This window comes from Pagrus major, chromosome 19 (assembly GCF_040436345.1).
Source record: "Pagrus major chromosome 19, Pma_NU_1.0".
Classification (NCBI taxonomy): Eukaryota; Metazoa; Chordata; class Actinopteri; order Spariformes; family Sparidae; genus Pagrus; species Pagrus major.
The window spans coordinates 21,968,405-21,992,562 of record NC_133233.1 but is presented as its reverse complement, the minus strand read 5'-3'; the positions used below and the strand labels follow the sequence as shown (position 1 = coordinate 21,992,562).

The 24,158-nt window shown below is 40.9% G+C and overlaps 1 protein-coding gene across 1 annotated transcript in view; it reads left to right on the top strand.

Moving 5' to 3' along the window:
* LOC141014545 (cadherin-7-like) overlaps positions 1-6,897 on the top strand; it is a 106,911-nt gene extending 100,014 nt beyond the window's left edge. The window contains exon 11 of the mRNA XM_073488385.1: positions 6,383-6,897. Coding sequence (XP_073344486.1) covers positions 6,383-6,897 — 515 coding nt within the window. The remainder of the gene's footprint in view (positions 1-6,382) is intronic.
* Positions 6,898-24,158: the final 17,261 nt, after the last annotated feature.

Below are 24,158 nucleotides of genomic sequence, written 5' to 3'. Positions count from 1 at the left end.
GCCTCCAGTTTAATATACCTCCAAGTTGTCTTGTCCGTGTGTTTGTGCGAGCGTATGAGTGTGTCCTCAGCTGTCTCCATCAGTCTGTTTTGCTCAATTGGATCAGCCTCTTCCCTTCTTACCTCTGCTTCCTCTCTTTGTGCATATTCGCCTCGCAGCACCTCCTTTTCTTACCTTCTATTAACAGCCGACGCGCGGCCGCTCTGCCCGATCCTTTATTCCGATCTTCCTCGACGGTCTTCCATCAAGACCTCTTTCAATCTCCTAGGTAGCAATTGAAGCTGTGATTGCGTGTGATTGTATTGTTTTGGATGAGACACGAACCAGAATAAGACCCGCTGTCATCCGCTGCTGTCAGTCTTAAAAATCTGCTTGCTTTTTTTCCTCTTCCCCTCCTTCCTCCATCAATCTCTTTTCTCTACATCAGGTGAGAGGAACACACACTCCTGCCAGCAACACACTGATTCCAGTCATCTGTCGTCATGACTGAGTCTAATAACTGCAATGCGTGGAGAGCTCTTCGGAGTGCCACTCCTCTACTTGTCTCAGGATTCATGTGTCTGAGAAACTTCAATCACAACAGTTGAGACAAACTGTGCCGGTTTCCACCTGCCTGCCTTTCCAAAAAAAAAAAAAAAAAACCCACAGAGCTGTGTGTGCATTAGCTTTGGCTCTATGTGCTCATAAGCTAAGTGGTCATTAATCATAGGTTGATATTTTTAGATTTAATTACTGAGCTTGTCCTCTACTCCTTGCTGTAATATTCCTGAAAATGTCTGGGCACAACTTTTTTTTTTTTTTTTGTAAATGTCATTTGAAACCTTCTTTTAATGATACGGTGAATTTGGATGACAAGTCCAAACTACTGAGACGATCATTATCTTGTTAAGATCCCGTGCACAGGGTCAGGTATTGCTCAATCCTCCGGAGGCCCAATTAGGACATCACGTAGCTCTCTTGATTCTCCAGACAGTTATTTCTGTCTCATCAGACTCATTCTATAAATCTTCACGTCCACTCATCTGTCTCCTATTTTCCCGCCCGTCTCCCGTGTTAGCTCTCCGTCTCAGTCTCTGTTTATTTGTCTGTATTCAAACAGCAGACGATTCTTGTTTTTCTCATCTCCGAGCTGCGCTGTGCACATTGTAACCTGCGAATGGCTTTTTGCATCATATTTGTGTGCTTAAAATCTGAGAACTGTTTGCTCTAGTAACGCTAGTTGACATGCTGGAAATACCAAAAAAAAACAAGAAGCGAGGAAAAAAACCCTTTTTAACTGAGTTAGTCAATTAAGAGCAGATTTGTCTTCATAATGACAGCCTGGCAAAAGCTAAAAAGACCTCTTGTGAGGGAAACGGGGAGAATAAAACGCTAACAGCTCGCAGAGGGGTACATAGAACAAAATAAAAACAGAAATGTGAAGGCAGTAAAGAAGCACGGACACATAATTTGGACAGATACACAGTAAACAGTGTGACAGATAACATCAGCAACAACAAAGAAGACATAAAAGCTGCTTGAAGTGTGCAGAAAACATACAGCAGCACAGATAAAGAATAAAATGTTGTGGGATTTTAGCCAGAAACACAACACGGAGGGTTTTGTTTAGATTCTGATTGTTTCTTTGCCCTTTATCAAGCCGTGGTGCAGAATGAGCTCGGCGTGCACGGAGAGTGATATCTGTCACGTTGATGAGGAGGCAGGAGACCTCTTCATGTGTCGGGACGCCTTCGTTTTCCCTCCTTCATGCCTGTGTTGTCTTTTTATTACAGCACATGTTTCAAAATGGTTGTAACTGCTGTAGATCTGAAATGATTGTCTGTCGATTTAAAAAAAAACAACCACTAATTGGTTATTATTTGCTTTTAGTCTCTTTTTTAAATCGATGTCAACTCAATATGAGTTTCAGACTGTTGGTCAGACAAAACAAGCAATTTTAAAACGCCCCCGGGCACCCCGGACATTCTTCACTATATTTTTTTATTTTATATTTTAGTCCAAAAAATTTAATTGAGAAAATAACCTTGAGATTAATAAGTAATGGAAAAAATAATCATTTGTTGCAGGGCTCGTAGTTACAAATCATTTAAGAAGGATACAAACATGTGGGATGTCCTGGGAAGCAGTGGTGGACTCAGGATGTTTGAGCGGCAGGGGCGGAAAAAATATAAAAGGGCCCCACACGTATCCAGGGGGGGCACCAGTACACAGAGAGTCATGAACTGGGCCTGTTAAAAGTGAAGAGAGAGGGCAGCTCAACACTGAAGTCCTCTGGAAGGGCAGTCTTGAGGGCACTTTCGCCTTTCGCTTTCTGTTACGATCGCTAAAACTAAGTCGAGATAATAATTGTAATTCCAAACAAACATAACACATGGTCGAAAAACAAGTCAATCTGACAATTTGTTGTTATTTCACTACTTCCTGATTGATTAGAAAAGTAAGACAGTGGATAGTTTAATCCGGAGGGTCATCGGACCATATTTCAAGGTAGAACAACAGGTTGGATGACGGATTAGCTTCCATTAGACAACAGCTAACGTTAGCGTTCAAGAGTGTGACATTGGAGGAAAATGGCCGCTGTGTGAATAAGATCTAAACATAAGAAGAGGTTAAAAAACAATTATAATTGAAATATTCTGTAATCTTTAATGAGGGAGAAGTAATCGGTGTCATTTTATGGATTTGTGGTTCTACTTCTTTAACATGTCAGACACACAGTGGAGGTTTTTTGTATGCCACAATAGATGTGCGGAGAGGACGCTCATGGAAATATGCAGACGGACTGGATTTGCAGTGGTGTTTTATTGTCTCTGTGGAGTGTTGTCTGCACTTCCTGACTCACTGAGTTACATCTAATACAACACGTACACGTAACAACCTTATTTTTTATACATAAGTAAGGCTTTGTACTAGTTGGCCATGACAAATATCCCATGCTGTGTTTATATGTTCAGCAGCCTCTGAACAGCTGGTTCAATTAAATCAAGCTTTTAATCAGAACCTAAACTCTGGCTGCTTGTTCTGTACAGTCGGATAAAGACCGTTAAACAATCGACTACACACCGACTGTACACAGTTTAATATTTCATGTATTGAAAGTTCATTTCAGAATGCTTTTTTGTCAAAGCGAGGACATGCGGTAGCTCTGTAGCTTAGCTCAGGGATTTCTGTTCACTTTCAAGGTTCAAGGTCCTTTTATTTGTCATCCTACAACACAGGGTGCATTCAAGTGCAAGCTGTCGTCTTTTTATGCTACACAGTAAAAAAATATTTTTATGGCGGAGTGAAGAGGATGAGTTCAGGAGTCTCACAGCCGGCGGAAACAAGCTGAGTTAAACTAACTTAACTCACTTACTAACTAAACCTTTGCTAACTTTAAAGTAAAATGTGTAACAAATATTTGCAACATAATGTGAAGAATTAACAGTTTTGATGTAACGTCAAAGTCGTCTATGCATTGTGTTGAAGGGATCCGTTCAAGTTAGCATGCTAACCAGCTAGCCCCTAGCCAGTTTGTACCTCAAGAGTTGATAGTCTGATCGTAAAACAACGTTCATTCCTCCGATTCTCTGAGCTCCTGTTCCAGGCAGAGTCAGCGAATACAACAGCTAGCTGCACGGTTAACTGAGCTAACAAGCTAACATCAGCAACAGTCAGCAGCAGTTAGCAGTTACCTGGTTCTCCGAGCTCCCAGTCCCAGCAGATTCAGCTAATACAACAGCTAGCTGCACGGTTAACTGAGCTAACAGGCTAACGTCAGCACCAGTTAGCAGCAGCTAGCAGTTACCCAGTTCTTTGAGCTCCCAGTCCCAGCAGAGTCAGATGTTATAACAACTAGCTGCACGATTAACTGAGCTAACAGGCTAACGTCAGCACCAGTTAGCAGCAGTTGCCCTGGTGATATGCTGCCCCAACAGGTGGCCAATTCTTACATATTGCACCTTTTAATTCTGATTGGTTCTTGGCAGTAGATGACATCACCAACCGAGTCCCGCCCACTTTAAACCACTCCAACTTTCTTCACAAACTTTTGCATTCATGTAGCTCTAGTAAGAAGCGAATTAACAAAACAGGTACTCAAGGCGTTCAAACATTTGGCAAGGACGCTTTATTTTCTAACACGAGAATGACACCGCTACAAAACCCTCCTTTTCGTTTTCAGACGGTGTCACAGTTGCAGATGGTTACCTCGCTTAGAAATTGCACTGCAGCACAGAAGCATAGGGAATGTGTGGGTGACAAAATGAGTGAATAATCATCCGCAGGTTCACCAGAATCACACGGCAGCATGAACAAAAAAGAAAACACTCATAATGAGAAAAGTGCATTCGATGATGCATGCTGGTAAGAAAAGGGCAGCACAGAAAACTCACCTTGTTCGGTATCGATTGTGCGGGGCTAGATCATTTAAACAATTCAATTACAGAGAAAGCCTTTGTCACACTAAATTGATCTCTGTTTCTCATTCAGTACAACATCATCAGTAAATGTGTTATGAAGACTCGGGCTGCCGTTGCTGCCACGATCCGCGTGTGTTTGCTCAACTGTCTGGGCTGGGAATCATCTCTTACAGGACCCTCGGTACCTGACACACACCGACGATTTGTATTCTCGGGGCCATCCACCTGCTCATCCTCGTCGGGAAGCGATTGGATGCTGGCCCCCTTCCAGTGTGTGTGACGCATCGTAGCTGCCTTCTAGGCATTAAACCCTAAAGAGCTTTGCTGGAAAGCGCTGAGAATATTCTATTTCAATGTGCCACTTTGTAATTCACTTTAGAGAAGCCCGACTGAATCGAATAGAATTTAAAATGACTTGAGTTCCTGAAATCAGAGGAAACAATCTTCCACAGAAATGTTTGCCGTTCTGTCTTGAAGCGCTAAAAAAAAGTGTTGTGGATATTAGTGGAGGTTATTAGACTGGAGGGAGGCGTTGCGAGTATTTCACAAAAAAAAAAACTGTACCAGTGCTCCTGTTTTTAGGGTACCAGCAAGTCAGCAAATAGCCAACAGAGAGCTACCCATTCATCTCCTGCAGCCTTTCCATGTGACACTTCTCTCCGTTCCATCTCTTCCATTTGCTCCCTTATTAGAGGGTGTGAAGTGGTGTTTGAATTTGGTTCCTGGGCCTCTTCCTCTGCTGCCTGCAGTAGCTCGACGCCGAGAAGGAAAAGAAATATGGGCCCACGGAACGATATTTCACTGGCAGCCGCTTGACATTGATGGATAGAGGATCATTAGACATTTGCCAGTTTGCTTGGGCGTAGAGTTATTTTCAGCAATAATGTATGGGAGAGGGGAACAGGGGCTGGAGGAGGTGCTCCTGGTAGGATCGCACAGGGCCACAGATTCCAGTGTGGTGGTGGAGTTTCATGCAAAATGTAGGTGGTGGAAGCCACAGAGGTGCACCATATATTACATTGGGGGTTTAGTTTTGTAAAGTCTTGATTGGATTTATAGTGCAGCGGTCCCCGACCTTTCTTTAACAGACGCACCCCCGACAGCCCTGCCACATGAACACAGATCCTGCTTCTCTGACGTTACATGTCACGCTTCAAACGTGTTCACCTGAATTGATTTTAAACAGGATTGGCAGTGTGGAGCTTTTGTCTCCCGCCTCTGGCAGCACCATAGTCATGTTCACCACAGCCTTAACTGTCCGCTTTATCTCTGGTGACTTTACTGTTTGACTTTGTAACTGATGTTCATTTATATGTAACAGTCCCGAAACGCTGGTTAAACACGGCCGGTCGTTCGGGTCTGTTTCGTAAATGTCCATACAGCTGCACTGTAAATGTTTGGGTGATGTACGGCTACTGAATCTGAATGTTTAGCAGTCCCATTACTTCAAGCTTACAGTTACAACTGTTTTACTTTTAGCTATACATCCATTAGCTAACTAGCCTAACTGAGCAGATTTTTCTTTACTTCAGCTCCCAGTTTCAACTGTTCATTCATTACTTTTAGCTAACAGTTGAAAAAATGTTTGTTTAATTTTACTTGTTGAACTTGTAATCGATTCCTTTTAGCTACCACTTCCAGCTCTTCATCCATCATTTAGTACATTTAGCATCAATTATCTGAACCCTTAACTGTATCTGTTCCCTTTAACTCACAGGTCCAACTGTTTTTCCATTCAGCTAAACCTGAACTGATTTTTCATTGCTCTGATCTGACAATTTCAACTGCATATCCATTACTTTCAGCTTATTATATGAATAACTTACAGCACTTTACCCCCTGATACTTGCAGACGTACCCCCTGTGGCACCAGTACTCCCTAGTCGATCATTACTGTCATTGTGTATTTAGCTCTTCTAAAAGCCAAATAAGAATTGATTGTCAGTCAATAACAACTCTGACATCTCTCCCTGTCTCTGCAGTGATGGTTCTGCTAATTGTGACAATGCGTCGGAGGAGGAAGGAGCCTCTGATTCTCGAGGAGGAGAGGGACATCAGGGAGAACATCGTCCGCTACGACGACGAGGGCGGGGGAGAGGAGGACACGGAGGCGTTCGACATGGTCACCCTCCGCAACCTGAACGTCATCAGAGACCCGAACGTGCGGCGAGACGTCACCCCCGACACTCCGACTTTCTTTCATTACCCATCAACTTCTCGCCCGTCCTATAAATCCCTGCCGGACAACGTGGTGTTTCGAGAGTTCATTTGGGAGCGACTTAAGGATGCTGACGTAGACCCGTCAGCTCCTCCGTACGACTCTCTGCAGACGTACGCTTTTGAAGGCAGCGGCTCTGTAGCTGAGTCGCTAAGCTCTCTGGAGTCACTAAGTACAGACTCAGATCAGAACTATGACTATCTCAGCAACTGGGGGCCACGCTTCAAAAAGCTGGCCGACCTGTACGGCAACAGCGACGGCACCAGCGTCTTCTCATAGCCCCTAAATGTCTCTCTTAAACAATTGTTGGACTTGAAAAAAAAAAAAAATTAAGAGTAATTTATTGTCAGAGAAAGTGATTTTGTCTGCCTTAGTGCATCGGAGGAAAAAGATTCAAAGACAACACGAGAGAGATTGAAAGAAAAACACTTTGACTTCAAAGGTTTTCGGTTTGTTTACCTCCTTGTATGGATTTTCAAAAAGCGTGCCATGGTGAGTTTTGACACGGACTTCAAAAGTGACTTGACTGAGGAGGAAACCTTGTGTGCAAAAAGACATTAAAGGTTTTCGGATTTTGGGCTCCAGTCCAACCATTGACTGCGGTATGCATACATGTTGGATCATTTTTATGGGGAAGGCACCTGTCCTTTCATTCCAGCGATGGGCACGGACCCAGCACTCTTTGCTTTGATGCATTCCTTTGCTATCTTTGTGCTAAAAAAAACACAAAAAAAAAACATGAGTTTCTCATGAGAGGCTGAGTCCCTGGAGGCTAATCAGTAGTCACTTGACTGTTCATACAAAATTTGACAACAATTTCTATGCGTTTTCTTTCTTCTTTCTGGGGTTTTTTTGGGAGCAGGATGATGAGAAGCTGTTTTTTTTCCCCCCATAAACATTTAAGTGACAGAGCCGCATTATTCATGTCCTCTGTCAGAGAATCTCACCACTATATGAAAAGTGCCAAGTGCACACATACAGTATAAACAAGTAGTTGATGTGCCGAGGAAGTGATCTGAGGACATGAGTCGTGGAAATAATAAAAAGAACGACGCTCTCGCCGGTTTTGACGTCTCCACCGGGCGAAATAGGAACGCGTATAATTTCTCTTATTCTCCTTACAATACATTTTGCAGATGTTGCAATGTAGTGTTTGTCTGAGTCTGTTTTTTCTTCCGCCTTTATATTTCCAAGTCCGATGTATAATTTCTGAGCTATACAATTCAGTTGTTCTGCTTTTGTACGAGGCTTCGGGGCGGGCGGGCGGGCGGGCTCTGGGGATGTCTGCTATGTGAGAAAAGCTTCGCTGAAGGATCCTTGTTGTGTTTGATAGCGAGGTTCACACCACCTAGACTCTAGAAAAAAGACTTTGTTTCTGAAGTGACGGTCCTTAACTGGTTTGCAGTTTGTAAGTAAAATGAATTTTTGCTTCTGTAGTTCGCAGAGTCCAGCATATATTGTCATTCAGAAATGAAACCAGTAACGTCCATGGTTTGTTTTATTGGTGGTGAAAGGACACACTGTATGATAATAATCATGTGCCGCATTGTGCCGATTTCTTTTTGTTTTTCCAGCTTAAACGAATTATGTTACAACTGGGTGTCGACATGTGCGATGTGACTATTTATTTTCAAGAGGCAGAATTGTGCAAATGATGTTTTTATCCTTTTGCTGAAAATAAAAATTGACATTCAGTTCCTTAAAAGACTTAAAAGGGATTTCTTTCAATCCGTCTGAACATGGAGCGGGCAACGAATTATAATAATAAACCACAACCTACATTTACAGATAATAATCAGCGGTTTAAAAAGCGGTGCCTGCCTGACTCTGAGAATTTGGGGAGCTGAAGGGAACCAGAGACGGGGCCGGGGAATGAGGAGGAGGAGGAGGAGGATCTCTTTTTGATGAGGCTTTTGTAGCCTAGTTGAAAGGCCTGATCGACACAGAGCACCGACTCTCCTTCAGAGGTGTGTGTGTGTGATGACTGCGAGGCTCACCGTCGGCCATCTGAGTCTTTTTGCAGGTTGGCCAGGCCTGCGTCTCTCAGTCAAAGGAAGCATCATTAAAGGTGTGTTCAGATACTAGCGAGGCGCCACAAATAAACATGTACGGTACAGTTTGTTGACCAGAACCTAAATGCGTCAGTGCAACACCGGTCTATAAAATGTACAGTATCTTAATATTTTATTCTGTCACATTTTATATATTAATTTAACAGTTTAGTTATATTTTTTGTGAATCTGACCTCACTACAGGATGTTAAATGTGGCTTTATAGGCCGATTACCAGCTAAAATCTAATAACATTGTCTATAAAGAATCGCAATAACCCTTAGATAACGTTTGAAGTGTAATTAAAGTGTAACTACAGATTGTAAAGTCTTCCTCGTGCAGGGACGAGATGGCCAAGATAACCTAAAACTTTTAACAACAGTTTGAAAATGTTTTGCGCTACAGCAGAGACAGAACTTTAAGTCAAAGCAGCCACAGCGACTCACATTCAGCAGAGGGGATGAAAAGGGAGAGAAATTCCCCAGACTCCCTTATAAAATCGCTCAATTTTGTGAGTTTTTTAAGTTAGAGAAACATAACAAACTTTGTGAAATGCTGAGTACGACAAATTCTTAATTAATCGGGCCTTTTTGTGAATTCGACATATGTTACACATTAAGTTATATCTCTCCATGTGTAAAAAATAATGTGTCCCAGTGATGCACGTGATTATTTGCATGTGGAGCGGGGAAGACGCCACTTCGAGACGTGTCGTGCCAGGTGTGAAGTGACGGACCTACAGCTGTCCACTCGTGATCGGATCACCAAAGAGGCGCGTTACTGCCGGGGGATGAACAGTCGTATAAATAATGCAGCGCGGTGAGGATACAGATACATTAACACAGATTCTAGCTTTACCGATCAGCTGTTTAAACTGTACCTCTACTTCTACTTTTATACTAAAATGGGAGAAACAAAAATTGTGGCTGTGGTCTGTGAATGTTTGAAGCCCCTTTAAAATATTATGTGTTGGTGCACCAACAGCACAAAAAAACAACAAAAACAAAGACAGCTGATTCACTGACTCCATTTGAGCCGGGCAATTCTTCTAATCGGGCCCAAGGCAAGAATTTTAGAGATATTGATGTCGTGGGTTCAAATTCCACCAGTGCAACATACAAAGACTGTTAATATTTTACCTTTTTCATTTTTTCATTTTTTTTATGTATTATTTAAATTGTATCAGTTCTGAACAACCTTGGACCCAAAGTGCTTTCCAGTGGAGGCTGATGGTTTAAAACCAGCCTCAGTACAGGTAAGAATGATTAAAAGGAATGGTACATAAAAGGCAATGAAGCATAAATAATACAAAAACTTCCGATAATACAGGCAGTAATGCTCAAAAAATAAGATAATACGGAGAAGAAAAGACAATGGAAACCTGAAAGAACTGATACAGATAAAGAAGTGAGCAGAAATAGAATAAAACTCATAGCAGATTAAAACATAATAAGAGTTGGGAGTAGTATCATATATATGTGATATTACATAATGGTCCCTGGTGCACAGGACATTACAAATTGGAGGCAAATGATAAAAAAATCCCAAAAATAAATCAACCATTTGGCCTTGACCTCCTTCCTTTTCTGTGTGTGGTTGTTGGTCTTGACACGGCTCCATCTTTGGGTTCAGATCCGGCCCGTTACCTGCTTGTATTCCCTTTTTGAAAATGGTGTTGACATAATTGTGCAGCAATTTTACCTTATCTCTGAACATGTATAGCCAAACACGACAGTGACATGGTGGACCAGCGGGTCTGTTTCCCAGTGTGTCATGATACCGCGTTGTAACTTCAGATGTATGACTCAAAACAATTTGTGTTCAAAAGTATCCGACTAGTGTCTCTTAGCTGTCGGTGCGTCTCGGCAGCCCTCACAGCTTCATGAATACAACTGACAGTATAATTCACAGTGATGCAATCGATTGCAATGCACTTGTTATGAATCTTTGCTTGGTAAATATGCCGTCTCCTTACAGGTATTGACATAGTCTCCAAAGCTTTGAACCTGGCAAAAACAAAACATCTGAGATATTTTAAGTGTGAGTCAGGAGTAACCAAGGTCAACGCGGGTGCTCGTTAGGATGCAGTTCACACAAACCCACAGGAAGAGAGAGTCTTCTCTCTTACATATTTACTGGTTACCGTGCACGGTAGCCTCTTCTAACGTATTCAAAAACAAAGAGATCACTTGTAAATCTAGACGTTGCAAGGTGAAGGGTTCTTGTGGAAATCAGTGAATGGAAAACTTCTGAAGTGGAACTGGTAGACATTTGTAATCGGCTGAAAAAACCTGAAAAAAGGCTAAATGCTCAGTTGATTTGTATGTATTTATGATTCAATGTCAGATTGCTTAACATTGTAGGGAAGAAAAAGCAAATTCCTCCTCTTACATGTTGAAAAATCAGCAATGAACAACACAGAGATACAAAAAAAATATGAATTAACCACATAATTGATGAAAATATAAAAACGAACACTTTAAACACTACAATAGAAAAAGGGCTAAGGGCTCAAAGATATACACTTGCAGTAATTACAATAACAATACTAAAAAAAAAGTTATAAAAATAAGTATTCTAATGAGATTAATAATACTTTTGATTGAGTTCCAGTAAGAAGACACTGAATGATCTTTCACATTGGGTAGTTATAAATGACTTACAGCCAAATGATAGATTTTTTAAAATCGTTCTAGTACAAAGTGTGAGAGACAGAGTACTGAAGCTAAAATAGCTGAAATGTGAGAGGAGCTTTGGACAAGCTGAACTCGATTAACTGAAGATTGAGATAAGCCCAGAAAAAGAACATTACAGTTGTCTTACTTGGAGGTTATAAGGCATGGATGACTTTGTGGATGTCAGAATCCTAATCCTAAATTTTTACACTTGGGTACACTATGGTTTGATAAAATAAATAAATAAAGGATTGCTGAACCATAACGACAATGGGAGCAGGAGTGATGATTAATTCATGACTGGTCCATCCATTTCTCAATGTCCTGAGGACAGTCATGTAGAATCAATACATTGTCAAGATCATTAAGAAACAGAGACAGATGTATAACAACATGTCATCTACATAAAAACGGTCTCACTTAAGTTGCTGTGGCTATTGTTCGGCAAAATTTGGGTAATCTAACTTTAAAATGTCCGTGCTCAGAAAAAACTGAAACTCTGATTGTGCTCCTGTAACAATACTAAACTACTGTTCAGCATTTTAGCTAAATGCTGAACAGTAGTTTAGCATTCAGCATTAACACACACTAATCAAGTTACATAGTCTCACTTTGAAACTAATACTCTAAAGATGTTATGCTAAAACCCCAATTTTGCTACTGTCACAATACCAAATTAGCATTTGTGCTAAGCTCCACTTGGTGTACAATACTTGCATTCTGGTTAAAGGCTGATAGCATCTAGCATTGACACATAACTATCACTTGTAGCCGAAATGGCATCTATTCCCTAAAACGTTGCAGTCTCACGTTTCAACTTATATCGCCTATTTTAAAAATGTTGCTGACACTCCACTTGGCCTAAGCTAGGCTAGGCTATTTTTTATGGCATTTTAGCTAAACACTGAAGAGCAGTTTAGCATTTAGCACTAACCCATATGTGTCACTTGTAGCTGCAGTGGATGCTAGTCAGCAAAAGTTACATAGCCTCATATTCAAACTTAAATTCTTTAAAAATGTGCTGAAACTTTGGCATTTTAGCTAGGCTATATGCTGAACTGAAGACTAGCTTAGCATTTAGCATCAATACATAGGCCTAGCCCGACTGTGGAGTGGAAGCTATGCAGCAAAGTTATGCATTCTCACATAAAAAATGATATACTCTCAGGATGTTTTGCTGAAACCCCACTTGGGCTGCTGTAACAATACTTGCTGAACGGTAGCCGAGCATTCATCATGCAACCACAATGGCTGTTCTGCAAAGGTTTCATATTGTAGATCACTTCTACACTGTAATTAAATGTGTTAAAACTCAAATGCAATGTATTTCTGTTTCCTTCACAGCCAGTTGTTTTCTGAGTTTTATGAAAAAGGACAGTAAACCCAGTAAAGATTCTAGTGATGTACAGATACATCACATATAGAGTTCATGAGATTTCTTTTATCTAAGCAGATAGACAGCGGCTCGAACACAGACATCCTGATGTAAACTCCACCACTGATAACGTCTGCGACCAGATGTTGATTCTGATTGACCAGCTGTCAATCAAAATCAGCAGAAAGCGTCTTTTAAGCTAGCCGCCTGGGGGTACTTATGAGCAATCAGGGACCCTCTGCTATCAAGGGCTCAATCTGGACCTGGGTTGATTACTCGTGTTGGCCCTGGCGCCATGGCTGCGGAGGCCCAGGGCAGCTCCAGACACTTCACTCAATTCTTATCATAACCATGCATCATCAACAAATTGCCCTGACAAAGAGGTGTCCATTTTCAGAGACTCTCTACGAGATGAGGAACACGCTTTTCCCTCAGATTGTCTGCTGGAACATCGCTAATGGAGTTTGACCTCTTGGCTGCCTGTTAAAGAAATCATTCTCTGCAGTAGCCTTCTGGCTTCACGTGCAGCCCAGGTGCCTGAGATAATTTATCACTCGCCAACCCTCTTCTATTTACAGCGAATAAATACAGTACTTTCTTGTGATTAACGGCATCATTTCTTCAATTATGTGAGGCTTTTGACTTTTGGAAAGACAATTACGATTAACAGGATGCTTGATGTTGGTGCCAAAATAGGAAGCATACACTAAAAAAAGCTGTAAATAGTAGCATTATTATGTGCGGGGCGGTCAATCACAAGAAGAATTCATTGTAGATAATAATGTAAAAAAAATCTGCTTTGTGTGTATCTTTCTGCCAGGGTTTAAAGCATTCACCTGAAGTTTAAGTTGCCCTCCTCTCTTGCACAGAGGCTGCGAAATGAGTTGAAATATAAGCTTAACTCTAAGCCAACTGGGTACTAAGTCCTTGCATATTTATGCATGCGGGTGAATATTTATTTCTGCGATTACCCAGCATGAAACAAAACTCCAAAGAAAGTCTGTCTCCGTTTTTTTCTTTTTTTCTTCTCGCGCACAGAACAAATATAAAAATAAATAATCGTCCGAGCCGGGGTGCCTGTTGGTGGCGGAGGAACGGGGGCCCCTGCTCAGGCATCAGCTGGACGACTCCTCACTGGTCCTTTGAAAGAGAGAAAAGGGGGGAAAGGAAGATCAAAGGCGGCTGCAGCACCATGTTTTATTCTCTGTCTCTCTCAGCGGCTCTCACAGTTCGCCTCGCCTTCAGCAAGAGAAATGTCAGACCTGAGGTTTGTGTACTCTATAGTTCCACACAAATTAGACTGGTCCCAGACCTGGCCAATATAAATAATTCTCTTGGGAGGTGTGTGTGTGAGTAGGAGTGCAACAGCTTGCTCCTCGAGCGCCTGGGGAATGCAAGGCGCGGGGGAAAGTAGGTCAAAGTGGCAAGATTACGGTAATAGGGTGTAAAAGAAGGAAAATTTGGGATAATAAGTGGAAAATAACTCAAGATGGATCCATCATTAATGTGTCAGTGTCCGACGAAAATCGACCGGTTATGGGGGGAGAATCTGACTGGAGGGAGTATGAGCTGCAATCATCGGGGGTGAGCAAAGGATGCCATTTAGCTCGTCTCAGAAAGGTCAAAAGCAACAAGGTAATTGTGAGAACAACTTGCAATCACAATTCAGTCATGTTAAAGGTGCGAAATGTAAGATTTTTCGTAGAAGACATTCAAAAATGAACTAAAACTGGCAACACAATGTGAAGAAATAACTATGTAGTTAATAAGTTAGCATGCTAACCAGCTAAACCCAGCCTGTCCCGGCCCAACGCTTCTTTGTTCACAAAATGAATACCTTCCTAGTGCTGCCAGCCTCCCAGTCTCTAGGTGCACGGCTAACTAAGCTAATGAGCTAACGGCATCTACATTTAGCAGCGGGTAGCATTTACTCTATTGTGCTGCCTCCTGTTTTGTTTTGAGGGTGAATTCAACATGTGTTCAACTCTCACATATTGCACCTTTAAAGATAAAGCCCATGGTCCATGAACTATTAGATGCTCTATTGAATCTGATCCCTGAAAAACAATATTTACTTTAATTTAGTTTTTCCAACATTTTTCTCACTTTCCACTAACTCTGTCTGCCACTTTTTTTTCACGGTTTCAGCTTTGAAATCTCACCCAAGAAGAAACCTTATTACATCATCCAATTTCTTTGCCTTGGATGGTTAAAAGAAAAATCTTTGGGAGCAACGTCTCATACAAAATACAATAAGAGCCAGTGGACGGTCCTGCAGAGTTTTCAGCCATTTTCGGGTCCCCTAATACTCATCTCGACACGTGACAGCGGAGCCGATACTAACGCGCTCAGAGCATCAGTACAATGATGAATTAAAGTAATTAGAAAATGATGCACTGGAGCCCTCTCCAGTGATGATTGGCAAAAACATGTCAGGGCAGCATCAGCATTAATGAGCCATAATCGACATAGGCCTAATTAGCAGCACTTTGTACTTTTACATAGGTTTATCATCATTAGCCAAGCCTGGCTTGATATAGCTCTGAATGTGTGGGTGGCATAAGTGTTTGTTTATCATGTAGACACGGAAAATAGTTACATGCTACAACAGCCCCGGTGGCGTGGAGCGTTTCCGTAGGCCTGCATCTGCCATCAGAAAGGGGCTCCGGGGCTAATTAGATCTCAAAAGACTGAGGAAGGAAACATGCATATTTGAACAAACAGCCAGCTTTTCTGTAGGTGTAGGGGGGTTTCTCTTAGACATATTTATCTGAATTATACATTCAAATCAGGATGAGTTATAAATCATCTATCAATGGGACTATTACAACTCATCAACGACGCTTTAACACCACTTCTGTGCACTTTAGTTGCGCCGTTGTGTTTTAATTTATCAGTCCGACTTTGAGTTTGAACTCATTGTGGAGGATTCCTCTCCGTGTTTGTCTGACATAATTAATGAAAATATTCATCGATCATGTCCCCTGCCATCCCCTAATTTACATATATTTACATGAAGCAAATGAAGCACACTCCCTGCTTAATAATTCACCGCCTGTTTTCCCCTTTCTATTGTCATTTCAAGGTGTGAGCACGGCGGGTTTATTTTCCTAATAAAACCGAATGGCACAATGAGAGGATGGAATTATCCTGGTTGTATTTAATTGAGTTTGACCAGGTCCCTGCTCAGTGTCGGTCTAATCTCCCCGCAGCACTGTAGTCTCTCTCCCAGGGAGACAGGGGAGGCCGATAAACTTTGAAGCTTGCGCTGAGAACCTGCTCGCTGCACCCTCTGCATTATTCATGATCCGGGGACTAGAGCATCTTCAAATGGCCTGTCATTTCCTTTTACCCTCCATCACAATGGCCATATGCTGCACACACTAGAGGAAGGCATTGGGGGGGGGGGAATGCAATCTCCAGCTAAGCCTAGCCAAACAGGAAACACGCACATACTAACAGATACATTCACAGGTAAACCCACACAAAGAGATATGTACAAGAGGGAAGGCTTGGGAATTCAGAAAAATCTGCTGTGGCATATTTCAATCTTGATTCAAAACTAACCTCCTCCCACTGCCTCCACCCCACGCAGCACTGCTGCTGCCGAAGTAAACACCGTGATATTCCCGTATTCCTGCCAAACTGGGAGTCGGCGGCGGAAAAGTTATGAGAGGACAAACAAAAGGAACAATCAAAAGTTTTTCAGCAAGACCCATTCAAGTTTTTGTGACATTTTCTGGAAAGGTAAGAGCTTCTCCAGTATAATTGTTCTCATAGGAGAAAAAAAAAAAAAAAGTCTCAGTATTTTTTTTTTGTCTGTTTTTGTTTCTCAGAGCTAAACAAAGTGCGGAGGCGTAATCATTGTTGGATTGCCGGAGTAGAAGTTGCACGGTCTCCAGTTCCCCGATTCTTGTCTCAGATCCACGACACTTTGTCAGCCAACCCCCGAGTCCTTTCAGCCGATGTGCCGCACCTTATTTGTGTTTGCAGAGTTTGTTTGCGTGACAGAGCCACACGAGGCACGTCCCTCGGAGGTAATTGGGATTGCCGTCATTTGGCCTCCCTAATGTCTGCCATTCAGCATTAACATATCATTAGCTCTTTCTGGGACCGTTCACTCAGAAAATTAGAGGTCTCCGTAGACCTCCGGCTCCATCAATATGGCACAACCAGTTGACACCTTCTCTTTGTAGGTCTCAGGAGACGGAGAATGAAAAGAGGCGTGGGAGTGAGAATCATTTCAGGTGTTTTTTGGTTATATTAATCGGTAAAACTTTGTGTTTGTGGCTGCAGACGGAATAAAACTCTCTCTTCATGATGACGATAATTAGCTTTTCTTTTCCATGACCTTCACCTTGAAGTAAAAAAGAAGGAGAGCGGACAGATTGTGGACGTGATAAACCTGCGTAGATGGTTCCCGAGGGCTGACGCGGATTCTCCTAAAATAACATCAGCCTCAAAGTGATTCGTTAAATGCTTCTGTAAAAAAAAAACCCGTCCTTGTTGAATGGTGGAGACGAACCGCGCTGCCTTGATACCTAATGACAAAACATCTGGTAGATTGTTCATGCGCTGTGATGGAATTGCCGTAGCTGCAGCATTTAGTCTTAGTAAATAGCTTGTTTTGACACCTATAATGGCGTCAAGTCTAACTTGTTTTGGTTGTTGTCCCACACACTAAATAGGTAGCTGCTGCAGAGTGAAGCTGCTCTTCTCCAGGGTAATTAGAGGTTAAAATTAATTCTGAACAGAAAATACAAACGTGCAACGCCACAAATAACTCTGTGTAATAGGAGAGCGGCGGCTTACGCTGTTTATGTGTTTACCCGCAGGGTCAGTGTGCTTCAGTCGATGCCCATTTTCTTCTTTGCTGTCGTCTCTCCTCTACTGTATAATCATTTGTGTTCGAAATAGAAAGTACCTGGAGCACCTTGGTAGCTGGATGGTTACAGCACACAACATGTAACTGCAGTGACGACTGGCTGTCTTTCTCGCAATTCTGCTTCTTCCAACCACTCTGGCAATTAAAGATGTGAAAATGGCCCCAAAATACTTCATGGTCGTACATGAGCACATGAGTAATCTCCACAATGTGTCATTTTTTCCATAAAAAGTGATCTTGAAAGATCTGTGTGAACATATTTGATAATAATCTGGAATATAAAAGGAAAATCCTATTTTTTAATATACATACTATTTAATTTATATATATTTCACTGCACATATTGAAAAAAATAAGTATGAGACAAATAAATACTAGGGTTAGGGTTTAACAAAAATATAATAATAATTTCACTTTTGGTCTTTTAGGTTCCCTTTTAAAATGTAAAAATAATATATTAATATAATATATATTATACTTTTCCCTCTCTGTTTTATTATTTCTTCTCACTTTCACTCTGGGACTAACTGTTGAGTGGAAAAGCAATAAAAAGTGAAGAAAAAAAAGTTATTTGATGATCATCATAAAATGTGTTCATTGTGTTTTTTTTAAGGAATGAGAGAGTTAAACTATTTGCAGATATTTCTAAAGAAGCAGTTGTATCAGTATGTTACGTGGGCGCAGCCGTGATAGAAATACTAATACGCTCATTAATTCATAGATTAATTAAGAATGCTGTAACACAGCAGTAATGAGCATTTTTCACCATTTTCTAAACCATTAATCAAGCAGAATGGCACTCAGTAGAGCGCATACCTCTGCCAAGGCCCAACAGCGCAATTTTTTTTTTACTCAGTCATAGATACCAAACACTGAAATACGCCTGATTTTTTTCATCTAGATCCATACATTACTCCCTGAGAAAATGCACAAAATGTCGAAAAAAAAAAAGAAGAGGGAAAAAATGTTTTGGATCCGTCCCTTTATCGGCAAAGTTGACCTGCCATAAAGAATGATTTGGCCTATCAGATGTTTATAGTGAAAAAAAAAAGAACGAAAATACATTTAAAAATGTTAAATATGAATTGTTGTTAATTCTGTTTTATTTTTTGTATATGTATATATATATATATATATATATATATATATATATATATATATATATATATATATATATATGGTCAAAATTAAAATCTGACTTAGAAAACGGATCACTATATCTTCCTTTTCTCCCTGGCCTCTCAGGGCCTCCGTATACTGTAGCACCATTTTTGCATCTTAACAGTAAGATACAATATGTGCTTGCTTTTGGCACATGGTCGACTGTTAAGTTTCAGTTTTAATTGTCCAGATGAAAAACTGACAATAACTGACAATTAAACAAATCTTCCTTCAATGTGTTGCCACCAAAATCCTTTGTATAATGTATAATCCTTTAATATGAGCAGGGCCCGGTAGTGTTGTTGTATTACCATTATCATAAACCAGATACCAAACACAATCAAAAAGAAAAAAGTTAGAGCCGCTCACGACTGCGCGCATCAATCAAATAAGAAAAAATATCCTCAAGGTTGCCTCATAGCTGGCAGCCAAATAACACTATCTGGCCGAGGGACACGTTTGGGCACCTGATGGGCGTATCAACACATGCGAGACGCTGAGTAAATATTTCCTGTGGACGACCATTAGAAAGTCACTGTTTGGTGGTAAAGGCTGTCTAATCCCTGCTGGTATGTGTTTCAAATTCGGCAGACAGAAGGAAGCTGATCCAATTCCCTGCATCCTGCAGGACACAGATCTGCATTTCCTCTGCACTTTGATGAAACAGCAGCCAAGCTGTCCGCCTCCATTAACAGCCCCTCTGATTTTACACTGTGCTCTGACAACTCTGTGCGTGTGTGTGTGTGTGCGACTCTGCTTGAATGAGTGTCTGCGGGTGCATATAATAAATATGTTTCAGTGCATACGCCTTGATGTACGTCTGGGGATGTGTATGTTTATATTGCTTTATAGCGAGGAGCATGAGGTGTCATGACCGGGACAGCCCATGTTTATTTTTAGAAAACGTGGACAGGTTGAAAGCTGCTGGGAGACACAGAAAAATAATAAATAAATAAGTCGGACTTGATGTAACTGCCTGTAATCTACAGCATACAGTGTACCAGTGCAAAGACACACACGCATGTACAGGGGAACATGTGAAGTTAGGGTAGCAATCTGGGAATCTATAAAGGATTTATTTTGAGGGTCATAATCTGAAGCACTGACATCATGTTTTATCGTATTTCACAATATATCAGATCATAGCTGCTTTAACACCTTGAATCAGAAGCTGTTTTTTTGCTTATTTGCACTTCAGGGCTCACAGTCACAACATGTCTCAGCCTCGCATGTGATAGGAAAAGCTTCTCGGAAATGTCATCACTTGACAGGATTTCTACATATGTTATAGAATACTTAATGAAATACGAGCGGGTTGGCCTGAGTTGCACTCACAAGGCTCTAGAGTAGGGTTGCCCAAACTTATTTTTACCTTGCAGGGTCGAAACCGAAACTTGATGGTGGGCCATGGGCCAAAAGCGTAAATAAATTGTATTGTATTCCTATAATGCAAAATGGTACCAAGGTACCCTGAACTGACTGACTTCCTCTGCCAAGTGTCCCTCTGCCAGCTGTGCTCATGTCGTGAAAATAATAATGATAATTAGTGATGCTACATATTTAATGAGCATTTTTATCTAAAAAAAATAAATAAAAGACACAAACATCATTATATAATTATGAATGCTACATTAGTTATTATTATTATTATTATTATTATTATTATTTTGCTAGAAACATCTGTCAGACCAAACAGACCCTCCTGCCCACTCACAGTCACCTTATATTTACATTTTTGCATTTTACCAGCCACTTACTGCCTTTCAGTTCAAAGATACCACACTGTAATGAGTTAATGTATGTGTTTTTAGATTTTTTAAACATATACAGTACACATTTATGTGTTTATTTGTGTGTCTTAATGAATTGATTAGATGATTGTAAGAAAATTAGTTGCCAACTATTTTTATATTTAAAAAGAAATTTGACAAAAACAATTAAAGGTGCAATATGTAAGACTTGTCCACCTATTGTATTCATACTCGGGGGGCAGCATATCACCAGAGTAACCGCTAACTGCCATTAGCTAGTTGATAATTTAGCCGTACTGGGAGCTCCGGCCTCATGGGAAGTGTTGATGTTTACATCACCAGCACTGGACTTAGCATGCTAACCAATAGCTGGTTAGCATGCTATCTCCAGTAGATATCTACATCATAAATTGAAAACGGTTATTTTTTCATATTCTGGTTATAATTTATTTATTTATTTTTTATAATAAATATCACGTGTTGCACCTTTAATTGTTCAAGCCAATTTTTTTTTTAGTAAAAATGTCAACATGTACTGGTTCCAGCTTCTTAGATGTTAGGATTTGTTGCTTTTCTAATAGAAAATAAAAAGAGTTTGGGGGTTTGGAACATTTAAAATAATATGTTTTAATCATCAGATAATTTGATAATGAAAATAATCTTTAGTGTCATCAGTTGTAGCCCTAGCTTGAGAGTCATTTCTTTGTTCATTTTTGGATAAAATCTCTCGTTAAGCTACGACAAAGTCACAGCGACACCTGAACATTTCAATCTGGGCCTCCTACAGCTGTTAAACTTTGAAGTTTAACTACCTGCAGTTCACTCCAGGATGTATCCAAAGAAAACATGGCAGTATGTTTATTGTACTACGCTGTCATCTCCATGTACACGTATTATAAGACAGAGACAAGGACAGCAATGTAAAGCAGCCCCAGTGTTTTTTTTTTTTTTCACCCTAGTATTTTCTAGGTCACATCCTTTTAACACTGTATCAGTACAAACATGGCTGGTGGCTCGAATGCTCGGACTCAAGGGTCTTCTAAATGCCACGCAGGCTCGTCACAGTTATGCAGAACAATGATCCACACAGCTTGAAGGGCAGGACAAGAAAAAAAAAAAAAGAAAAAGGAAAAAAAAAAGAGGGAATATTTTTGTTCCACCTCCATGATGACGTGTATATACAGGATGGTTAACGACGATAAATTGGCCAGAAATTGGCCAATGAGTTCAGACGCGCTTGTAATGTGGCTTAAATTGCATGCCCTTTCAGGCAGGGGAACAAACCTCCTCAATGTCAGCGCTCTCTCCCACATGTTGAGTGCTTAGTTTGCCATGCAGTACAAGATCTCCAGGCCTGTTTAGTATTCATCCACTTGAGTTTCCTAAAGGTTACCAAACCTAATTAGACATTTATGCAGGATCTTCAAAGGTCCCTCCGTTATTAATGATGTGCTACTTCTGAGGACTGCATCGATGGCTTTTTTTTTTTTTTTCTGACTCGAAGAGCACACTCCTCACAATATGCGCATACACAATGGAGACATGCAGACGCCCAAAATGCACGAACTTGGCCGGCGGCTGGCTGGCTGTGATTACTAAAAATGCTTGCATAACGTACCGCACTAAAAATGCACAGACGCACTCGGACTGTACACGTTATATTTTCATGCTGTGGTTTACTACAGGGGCAAACACACTACAGAAAGGTTGTCCTACGTGAGCCAACTGTAACACAGACTGTGACTAAATTCAGCCTCCTTCAAAATAAAAGCATGAGTCCCTGCATAGTAACACAGCTAATAACACCAAACTGCTCTGCTTCAGTGCCTGCTTACAAGTGTTGTTTGTTTGTTGAGCAACACAACTATCCATTGTGGGTTATTTTCAGCCATAACTAGAACTTTCCTGGACCACCAAGTCATCAGATCCAGCTTTTTGTACGCCAACTCTACCACATGCATATGATGCCTTCACTCCTCGTCTCCTCCAGGTAAGAGAGGAGGAGCAACTCTTGGACTCCTTCATCGCAGTTATCGAGAGCCGAAGTCACGTCCCTTTCCGGTTTGCCCAATGGGATCTTATTTCAGAAAAGGTTTGTATGATAGTGAACAGAGATGGACAAATCATTTTCTGTGCCATGAACCACACAAATGATGTTTTTGTCATTTTAAAAGATATTTTTTCAAGTCAAGAAAGTCACAGTTTCTTGTAAATAAAGATAAATATCATCTAGTTTTGTGTCAAACCGCTCGGTGAACTTCAAAGTCTCGCTCCAACACCAACATGGCCGCCACCTCGGCACAGGAAAGGTACTAACAAAGGTAAAAGTAGAAATAAAACTTTCTATCGACAACTGCAGTTATGTGGAAGTGCTTTTGGTTAGTTTGTCTCTCTCCTGATGGCCTGAATTTGGAGTTACAGAAAAACAAAAACATCCTCCCAAAAGCCAACTGACACCTCCAGCCTCTCTCTCGGCCCTTTAACACGATTAGCTAAATCTGATCGTCGAATTATTTTTCAATTATGCAGCCGTGTTTACATCCAGTCTCAGCAGGGCCCACGGTAAATGTAGTTGACAAGACTCCCCAAATAAAATTCAATTTCCATTTATTATTTACATTCGGCCTTTAATCAATTATGAATGACAGCTAATTAGTGGTGTGCAGGGGCCATCGCTCTCCGCAGTGTCAGAGTCTACTGAACGTACTGTATGTCACGGACTGTGGACGTTGACAAAAAACCTCTCACCACTTTACAGATTTGGGTGTCTTTTTTCTGAGGAGACTTCACTAATCATCTGTGAAAGTGTGTGCAGGGGTGAGGTGGGGGCGTGCATGTGGGCGAGCGTGCACGTGTGTACGTGTGAGCGCGGGGTGCATGTGTTTGATAATAATAAGGCAAGCGAAAATGAAGAGGAGCTAAACTGTGTAAGTCATTTCTCATTTCCTTGCTCCAGTGCCTGTCAGAAGAAAAGCCCTGCATTTTGAATGATGGCCCAGACAACAAAAAGTGAACAACAAACCCCGTGGCTCTGAGGAGAGAGATGGAGGAAGAGAAAGTATGAGAAAAAAGGGAAGGAGGAGGAGGAAAAAGAAAGAAAGAAAGAAAGAAAGAAAGAAAGGAAGAAAGAAAGAAAGAAAGGAAGAAAGAGAAAGAAATGAAGATAGAAAAAGAAAGAAAGAAGGCTGCAGACATCAGTAACAAATACAGTTTTTTAAAAATGACCAAACCAACGAACAAACAAAGCAAAATCCCAATATCAATGCCTTCATAATACCACTGAACATGCCCTGAAAGTGAAACATAACAGGGGAAAAAAATCACCTATACAGTTGGCGCTCGTACAGTTTTGGAAGGACCTTTCAAGGGGCTGATTTAATGTGCGAGCATCAATCCTTTAGCAGCACAGGGCCTTGACAGCAAGTGAAAGTAATCTCTTCTTTATTAATGGGACTTTTCACTTTGGACCCGAGGCCTTTGGTATTCCATAATGGTAGTTTCATACTACAGACCTAAAGGAAAAGAACAATATGAAATCAGATCAAGTGGATGTGTTACGTATGATAAGTGGAAAGTATTTCTTTTTTTTTACTAAAATTCAGCGGCGCCCTTCGAGCACATGAAGAAAAAACACAAAGATGA